The 9480-nt window shown below is 37.7% G+C and overlaps 1 protein-coding gene across 1 annotated transcript; it reads left to right on the top strand.

The window, feature by feature from the left end:
• The first annotated feature begins 1098 nt into the window (after window positions 1-1098).
• Window positions 1099-5088, top strand: LOC101302560 (beta-xylosidase/alpha-L-arabinofuranosidase 2-like). The gene is made up of 7 exons (XM_004300644.1): window positions 1099-1657; window positions 2430-2717; window positions 2796-2965; window positions 3074-3171; window positions 3313-3663; window positions 3746-4156; window positions 4381-5088. Exons 1-7 carry the CDS (start codon window positions 1148-1150, stop codon window positions 4950-4952), a joined length of 2400 nt encoding a protein of 799 aa, XP_004300692.1. The 5' UTR covers window positions 1099-1147; the 3' UTR covers window positions 4953-5088.
• Window positions 5089-9480: the final 4392 nt, after the last annotated feature.

Genomic DNA, 9480 nt, shown 5'->3' with positions numbered 1-9480 from the left:
ATATATATAACAAAGATGAAAGCCATTCTAGTGAGAATTCTTAAGTTGAGGACTTGGTGAGGACTTTTCGGCTTATCCCACCTTTCGATCTTATATCTACATCTTGACCGTTCAGTTTATAGGTATTTATGAGTAGATCATTTCTTCAAATTTTCAGTTATATTGAAAATTGTTAAGACATTCATCAGTGTGATTTATCAATTATGAACTTGAACGGTTCATATTTGACAGATTTGGTTCGTCCATTAATTTGATCTAGTTTGTTATCTTAATGAACACCAATTTGGGTGAAAATTTGTAGAAATGATCTACTCATATAAACCTAAAAACTGAACGGATAAGATGTCAAAATGTGATTGAAAATTAGGTCTTTTAAACCATAAATCGAAAAGTTCTCACCAAGTCCTCAACTTAAAGGTCCTCAATAGGAGAGCTCCCTAATAAAGATATTCCATGACAACTTTATTACACGGTATTACAATTTGCATTTCGGGTAGCACGAACGACCGCCGGACTGAAAACTTTCTGGCAAGTAAAAGTCGTTCCAACAGCATGACTTACCTTCTTCCCATTTCTCCGAGCTCACCTAAAACGTCCGAATAATCAGCCGCCGACTCTCACGTGAATGATCAAGCAGTATAAGCTAGTGACCCAGTCACTGACTCGCAGCAGCCATTTTCACATTCACACTAATAATCAGTCATTTCCAACTCACACTCCTATATATCGCAAACATACTCACATGCAAAGAACACCCAATTGCTCCAACAGAACAAAACCCTGCCTCACCTACACCAATTAGAAAATCTCCCTCATCTTTCACGGACTCGTTTAAGCTCTTCACCAATGGCCTTTCCTCCTATAATAATAGGACGACGAGTCCCATAAAGAAAAGATAGTAAAATTACAATATAGATTCTCTCTGCCAAAACGTACCACATCCAAAAATGGATCTCAGCTTCAACTAGTTCCCCCCTCCTTCCTTCTCAATCAACCTTCCTTTTCCTTCACGGGTTGCTAGAAAACAACTTGTATCTTAATCTTCGAATTATCCACCATTTATTCCCTCGTTAATTTTATCTTGCATTAATCAAAACCCAACGAAAGTGTATTATATATAGAAGGAACCACCCTTTTGCACTACCTCATGAAACAGAGAAGCCATTTTTGTTCCTTCTCTTCAAACTCTCCCCTCAAGGCCACAACTTCAATGTCCTCCTCCTCTTCCTGCTCCTCTGTTCACAACAGAGCAGCACCCCCGAAGGCCTTGCTCTGCTTCTGCTTCGCTCTTTGTTACATACTGTTATGTCTCTGCTCTGTGAGCTCTGTTTCCGGCCAGTCGTTCGCCTGCGGCGAAAGCGGTAATGCCAGCAGCTTCCCGTTCTGCGACAAGTCGTTGGCGGCCGATGCGAGGGTGGCGGACCTGGTGCAGAGGCTGACATTGCAAGAGAAGATTACGTTTCTGGTGAACAGTGCAGGGAGCGTGAGCAGGCTTGGGATACCAAAGTACGAGTGGTGGTCGGAGGCTTTACACGGTGTGTCGTACGTCGGCCCAGGAACTAGGTTTTCTAGTGTCGTCCCCGGAGCGACCAGCTTCCCTCAGCCCATTTTGACCGCCGCGTCGTTCAACAACTCTCTGTTTGAAGCCATTGGAAGGGTAAGCATTCTAGGTAGTTGTTCCTGTTCATGTTCATGTTTGAGAGTTTTGATTCAAACATCAGAGTAAAGTTGTTAGTTTCATTGTTAATGTCACCATTAGAGGAATAAAGTCCATGATCGTTCAAATCCAAGTACTTGGTACTATTTTGGATTCGAATTTATTCGTTTGGTTCTTTTGACGATTGCTGAGTGGATGTAGACAAACACAGACAAAGGCAAACGTTACTGTGACTACTGACTAGGAAAATAGTTATGGTATATTTTATATATGCAACCACTATATATAACTTTATCCAGAAAACCCTTTACAGCTACTGAACCCAATAGTATGGGTCAGTGCTTTACTCTTTGATATATTGAAGCAGAAGCAAGAAATGAAGAGACAGAGTGACATGAGAAGCAGGGTATTGCTCTTCATGATTGTGCTAATAAGGAAAGTGGATGGATAACAGTTGTTAGGGGGTTGGTTGTTTCAATGAGTACCATCTTTCTTTTACTTTTTACTATAAATGATTGACTTCTGTTGAGGGTTTTAGGCCACCATACCCAGTAGTTAAGTAGTTGGTGGAAAGCTAATGTTTTAGGGTCACAGGTCCTTTAAGAAGACAATAACTAGAATCCAGCTTTCATTGAAAGAAAACTACAAGAGTAATAATTTCTTGTGTTTTGTAGTGAAACACTTTGAGGAAAGAGTAATGGGAGTTAGACTGAAATGAGGTTAATGAGAATTTAAGAAGGTAACTAATAGCTGCTGTATTTACCATTTGCAGGTGGTGTCAACTGAGGCTAGAGCAATGTACAATGTGGGATTGGCAGGATTGACATACTGGTCTCCAAACATTAACATTTTCCGAGACCCGAGATGGGGAAGAGGCCAGGAGACTCCGGGAGAAGACCCATTGCTTACGAGTAACTACGGATCAGGATATGTTAGAGGTCTTCAACAAACCGATAGCGAAGACAAGAGTAGGCTTAAAGTTGCAGCATGTTGTAAACATTATACAGCCTATGATTTGGACAATTGGAAAGGAGTTGACAGATACACCTTCAATGCAGTGGTAAGAGTTGGTTCACATTTTCTTGATGTGTCAATTTATTTCGAAAACTAACATTTGACATTGTCAATTTGTCATTAGGTAACAAAACAAGATATGGATGATACATTTCAACCACCATTCAAAAGTTGTGTTCTTGATGGGAATGTTGCTAGTGTCATGTGTTCTTACAACAAGGTGAATGGAACACCAACCTGTGCAGATCCCGACCTTCTTTCTGGGGTTATCCGAGGCGAATGGAAGTTGAATGGGTATGTCAATTTCCCCTTATTATGTGTCTTTCCCAAGTTTATGTATGATTTATGCATTCCTGGCAAGAATCTGTGTTAACTTTACATGGATATTGGACAATGCTGCAGATACATTGTTACTGATTGTGATTCAATAGATGTCTACTACAAGAACCAACACTACACCAAGACGCCTGAAGAGGCTGCAGCAAAGGGCATATTGGCAGGTAATAACACTATACAATTTTGTTCATAATGTGGTTGATCACTCAGATTAATTTTCCTTGTATTCCAGATATATCTTATATCGTTTGAGATAAACTATCTTAATCATGATAAGGTGATTTGCTACTGGTCTAAATTCGCAGGAGTGGATCTAGACTGTGGATCATTTCTAGGAAAATACACAGAAGGAGCAGTGAAAGGGGGACTTGTTACTGAGGCAGCTATTGACAAGGCAATCACAAACAATTTTGGCACTTTGATGCGTCTCGGCTTTTTTGATGGAGATCCAAGGAAGCAACCATATGGAAATCTTGGTCCAAAAGATGTGTGCACTGCAGCAAACCAGGAACTGGCACGTGAAACAGCAAGACAAGGGATAGTGTTGCTCAAGAATGCTCCAGGATCACTGCCTCTGTCTCCCACAGCCATCAAATCCTTGGCAGTTATAGGTCCCAATGGCAATGTCACAAAGACCATGATCGGCAACTACGAAGGTACATGTAATAAAACTCTCAAATGACTACGATGCATTTCACATATGTTCTGACACTATCTTGGTTGTAAAAACTTTTGCAGGCAACCCTTGCAAATATACCACTCCTTTGCAAGGCCTAACAGCAGTAGTTCCCACAACATTTGTGGCCGGGTGCCCGGATGTGGCTTGTGGCACTGCCAAGGTTGATGATGCTACCAAGTTAGCAGCAGCAGCAGATGCAACTGTAGTTATAGTGGGTGAAAATCAATCAATTGAGACTGAGAGTCATGATAGAATCGACCTCTATCTTCCAGGACAGCAAACTCTTCTAATAACTGAAGTAGCAAAGGCATCTAAAGGACCTGTAATACTTGTCATAATGTCTGGAGGAGGTTTTGATATCACCTTTGCAAAAAATAATGACAAAATTACAAGCATTCTTTGGGTTGGCTACCCCGGCGAAGCTGGTGGAGCTGCCATTGCTGACGTGATTTTTGGCTTCTATAATCCATGTAAGCCATAAGCTCTAATTGAGAAACTTAACTAAATGCAATTTTAAAGCAACTAGACAAATTCCTGAATTTCTGTTAGCTTATCACTACACAACGTACATTCTGAAAAAGTATTTTCTCAACTTGATTATAGTTTTGAGTTTCTAACAATTAGAACTATGTTACTGCAGAATCTTTCTCATTTATTAAACATCGGAACTCTTGTTTGACTGCTACTATTGCAGGTGGAAGACTACCTATGACGTGGTATCCACAAGCTTATGTAGACAAGGTCCCTATGACAAACATGAATATGAGAGCAGATCCTGCAAGTGGTTACCCAGGAAGGACTTACCGGTTTTACACTGGTGACACGGTTTATGCATTTGGAGATGGAATAAGCTACTCCACCTTCAATCACCGCCTTGTTCGAGCACCGAACCAAGTTTCCATTCCCTTAGAAGAAGATCATGTGTGCTACTCATCAAGTTGCCAATCACTTGATGTTGTCGAAGAAAGGTGTCAAAATCTAGCCTTTGATATCCATTTGGGGGTGAAAAACATGGGCAAAATGTGTGGAAGTCATACAGTCTTGCTGTATTCGAGTCCTCCATCTGTGCACAATGCACCAAAAAAGCACTTGTTGGGATTTGAAAAGGTTTTCCTTAGCTCTCAGGGAGAAGCATTGGTCAAGTTCAATGTGGATGTTTGCAAGCACTTGAGTGTGGTTGATGAGCTAGGAAATAGGAAAGTTGCTTTGGGAGATCATGTGCTGCATGTAGGAGATTTGAGACAGACATTGAGTGTGAGGATTTGAAACAAGTCTTCAAGTCCTCTGCTGCGATTATGATTCTTAGAACAAATGGAAAATTTGTGCCTCAGAATAAGTTAGATAATTTTCCAAAGGTTCTCATTTCTTTAGGCCAAGCCTCGTTGTTCAGAATTTAAAAAAATGTAGAACTATCATAGAGAAGTTCACACACGTTTCAACAGTTTCTTGTCTGTTTCTTAGTCTTCATTGTTATTGCCTAGCCAAATAGTTCAGACTAACCAAAACTAGAAAACAAAAACATAAACAAAAACAAAAATTGACACTTACCCAGCTTCCAAAATTGACAAAACTTCATTGCCAAAAAAAAAATTTGACAAAACTTCCTGGATTATTTCCAGAATTATAAAGGTGCAACATGAACAACAAGAATGGGAAATTTTCCAACATATTCACCACATTCACTAAATTAGTATAGGACACTTAACCGGTTTTTGGTATCACATGCATCAGTGTATGTGAGGGTTGATGTGGTAAAAAGTCCAACCTATTGCAAATTTTATTTCATTAAAGAGATAAACTTAGCCCCGGGTACAATTTCAGTGGCAAGGTCAACGTGATACCCACATTTATAATCCTACCATTGTGATACCCGAAGTCATATTATGATATGAATAATACCATTGTGATACCCACAAATAAGAGGACATGTTGATGTCCGGATAAGAGGACATGTTGATGTCCGGATAAGAAGACATGTTGTCACCCATAGATGGAGGCATGGTGACACCACAAATGTGGTAGATGGTGTCACTAGGCCGTGGCTCCCACGATTTAGAGGGAGGCCATTTGATTCGATAAATACTCGCCAAGGAAGAATGCGAGTTTGACACAGCTTGATCATTTGATCAATGATACTCATTCGTCTGTTACTTCTGAATTATGGTCATCATTGGGGGACGCCTCAATATCAATACCAATCCATATAGAAATCTCTACAAATAGAAATTACACTAGTGTACATGATGACGTGGTTTAATGAGTTTGATATCGAAGCATACTTCGTTGTAAATACCAACGTTGTAGATTGACCTAAATGGAAAGATACGATCCAATTTAAACAAATAGATAGATCTTTGGTTAGGTGACGCCGACACCCCAAGTGTAAACCCTATCAGTTATATCTTTGTTAGAAAGTGTAGTGAGAAAAAGAGCTTAGACTCACCTTCTGGCGCAAGGTATCTCACAAATGTCCTGGAATCGACTACGATGAGATATACACTCATAATGGATGTCATTGCACTCCATTAATTTGCCTTGTCAGTAATTGGTAGTTTCCAAAAAACTGAACATGCAACTTGGAGTCACAACTTATCTTTGTTGGGAACTAAGATATGTACATAAAGATCTTAAATAGATCGGTTTTCACCCATATTTCATCCAAATCAAGTGGCTCATGAGCACAGAGCGTGTTTGCAAGGTATTTACAAAGTATCTACTTGATTAGGGAAGGGAGATGATGAATTATGTCTTGTTGCGTGTAAGTTCTGGATGAATCGTGATGAACTCTTGTTAAACTAAGAGATGTCACTGATCCAAAATTAAGAATAAAAGGATATTGGGAATACTTGGTCTTGAAAGTGAGGACCATTATTGATTATGCTTATTCATCAATCGGCTTAAGGCAAGCTAAAGGACAATAAAGTTATGCCTATATGTATCCCTTGATCAGTTAAAGTCATGAGAAGACTTGTTTTGTCCATATGACGAAGAAGTCTTAGGAGAAATTCTCCATCTAAATACGGTAGCACATTCATGTCCTTGTTATAATATGCTCGACTCGACATCTCATTCACTATAAACTTGTAAGGCCAAGTTCTCCTTAGTCTTTAACTCTCTTCCTAGCAGTCGAGCAGCCTCGCTCCCTCTTAGATGAGTGTGAATAAATATCAAGGTAGTGGCCGGATGCCAATATAATGGCAGTAATTCCTTCTATGAAAGGTTTAGGCTTATTCTGTCCCTACAGAAAGACACGTCAAATGCGAAAACAGAATATGCTCAGTTTCGTAGGTCAACATCCACGTGACCTACAGGATAGCCCACTCGTTAGAAAATGGTGAAATTGGTATCATTGGAAATGTCTATGTGTCTACTTTCTAGAGACACTAACCATTTGATCACGCTTATCCAATGTCTTAAATATAGATACTTTTGTCGGCGAAATATTGTTTTTTTGCACCAGCGAAACTATCTCAGCCTCCCATCATTTTCTCGTGAGAAATTATCGAGATTTCGTGAAATATCGTAATATTTTACGAAACAGACGATATTTTTGGAAATGAAGGGAATATTCTAGAAAAATTCTGGAATTATATTCAAACAAAACCCTGTTTGTGACAGGTTTCGAAACTGAAACCTTCCGAAAGGAAGATATGCGCCACTACCAACTCCACTGGACTGGGTTTTGTTTATGTTATGTTACTTTTAGTATTAGAATTACTTTGTTTTTTTACAATTTATCTTCACATTTTCCTTTTCAATTTTATTTGTTTCAATCTTTTTATTTTAAATTCAATATATCGTTTATTGTAGTTAATCAGATTAGTAAAGTATCAAGATTAGAGAATTCTCATCTTATTTAAAATACAAAATACATATATATAATGCCAATAAAAAAAAATCAAAAAGCACATGTAGCCTAATCTATACGACTATACAACTATTTATATATCTACACACACACTAATTCACCTTATATAGTACTAATGTATTATGTACGTAATATGGGGACGGATCCGTGGCACACAAAATTATAACCAGAATATCATTTGTTAGATCTAATAGCAAGTAACCGTTGAGATTAGTCATAAAACTTAATATGTTTTTTTTTAAATCAATTTAAGATATCTATTTATTAAAGACATAATCAGGATTAATGATTACTATTCTTCATTTGGAATATAATAAGAGAAAATTATTCATTTCCTATTAAAACTCATTTATTAAAGAGGAAAGAAAACAAACTAAGTAAATACCACGTTAGAAAATTGACTGTAGTTGAAGGCAATCATCCAGTGCACCATAAACATAATTATTTTAGCTTCTTGTTGTTTTTTATCTAAGTACTTCGATACATAATTTGATTATAAATTTTCCAATATGCTATTGGCAGACATCATATGATAATTTTGTTCTTTCAAGAAGAAGACGTAGATGATGATGATACTCTCCAGTAAACGAGTTTTATTTCTCATATCGATATTTATTATTTTCCTTTTGTTTCTAGTAAATGAGTTTCAATAGGAAACCATTAACTTCCTCTTAATTGTATTCCAAAATGAGAGTAGGTAATCTTCAATTTTCATTATAGATTTTATAAATTTATTTAAAGAAAAAGAAAAGAAAAAAAAAGATATTTAGTTTTCATGACTAATCTCAACCATTAGTTGCTATTAGATCTAACGGATAATATGATAGTTATAATTTTGATTATAATTTTGTATGTCACGGATCAGCCCCCATTTAATATACTTGCTTATAGAGTAAATAATTGATCAAATAAACATAGCATAAAGTTTTACATGGGAATATGTTTTTATGCAAATTTCAATAGTTTCTGTCGAATTTTCGTCCATATCGATACTTGCCGAAATTTTCTTCGAAATTTTCTTTTTTCAAATGGTCGATATATCCATAATCACCGATATTTTAGTCATTACACCTATCATATTGAGTGAATTATGGCTATTTTCGTAAAGTATGACGGATCTGCCCGAGAATCTGCTTTTGCAGAACAGTCAACTTCGACAGAGTTTTGTGCAGCTCAAGATGAACTAGGTCATGGACCTTGTATGGTTGGAAAGCTACGGATGTCTAGTTTCCAGAATTTTTTACAATTCGTCTATACCTATTGTATCGAAGGTGTTATGACTCACTACCAGGACAAGTACTTTAGCCGACGAATCTAAAGACCATCGTCGGCTATTGTCCAGACTTTAGCCGACGAACTATTTTTCGTCGGCTATTGTTCCAGCTTTTAGCCGACGAACTATTTGTCGTCGGCTATTGTTCCAGACTTTAGCCGACGAACTATTTTTCGTCGGCTATTATTCCAGATTTTAGCCGACGAACAGTATATTCGTCGGCTTTACTGACAAACTTTAGCCGACGAATATCTCTGTTTCGTCGGCTAAAGTATATAATTAAAATATTTAAAAATAACTATAGCCGACGACATAGAGTCTGTTTCGTCGGCTTTAGTAGTGTTTAGCCGACGAAACATACCATAATTCGTCGGCTAAACCCTTTGGAAAAAAAAAAAAATTACTATAGCCGACGAATTGTGGCATGTTTCGTCGGCTATAACGCCATTCTAGTAAAAAAAAAAAAATACAACGAAAATTCTTAAATTACCATTCCAAGCAAGCTGCAAAATACACCAAAACAATTCCATATAATATAACCAACAAAGAAGCACATAAAACTATATAAGGTATCAACTACACAAAAATCTAGATGGTCTAAAATCAATATCCGAATCTCGGGCCTGCTGGTGTGAGATTGCGGCGGCAGAGGT

Source organism: Fragaria vesca, linkage group LG5 (assembly GCF_000184155.1).
Source record: "Fragaria vesca subsp. vesca linkage group LG5, FraVesHawaii_1.0, whole genome shotgun sequence".
NCBI lineage: Eukaryota > Viridiplantae > Streptophyta > Magnoliopsida > Rosales > Rosaceae > Fragaria > Fragaria vesca.
Note: the sequence above shows the minus strand (reverse complement) of the source record. Positions and strands in the feature narration are given on the sequence as shown.

Coding starts and splice junctions, on each gene's coding strand:
- LOC101302560 (XM_004300644.1), top strand. CDS start 1,148: ATGAAACAGAGAAGCCATTTTTGTTCCTTCTCTTCAAACTCTCCCCTC. Junction 2,718..2,795: donor GATACACCTTCAATGCAGTG/GTAAGAGTTGGT, acceptor ATTTGTCATTAG/GTAACAAAACAAGATATGGA. Junction 2,966..3,073: donor GGCGAATGGAAGTTGAATGG/GTATGTCAATTT, acceptor ACAATGCTGCAG/ATACATTGTTACTGATTGTG.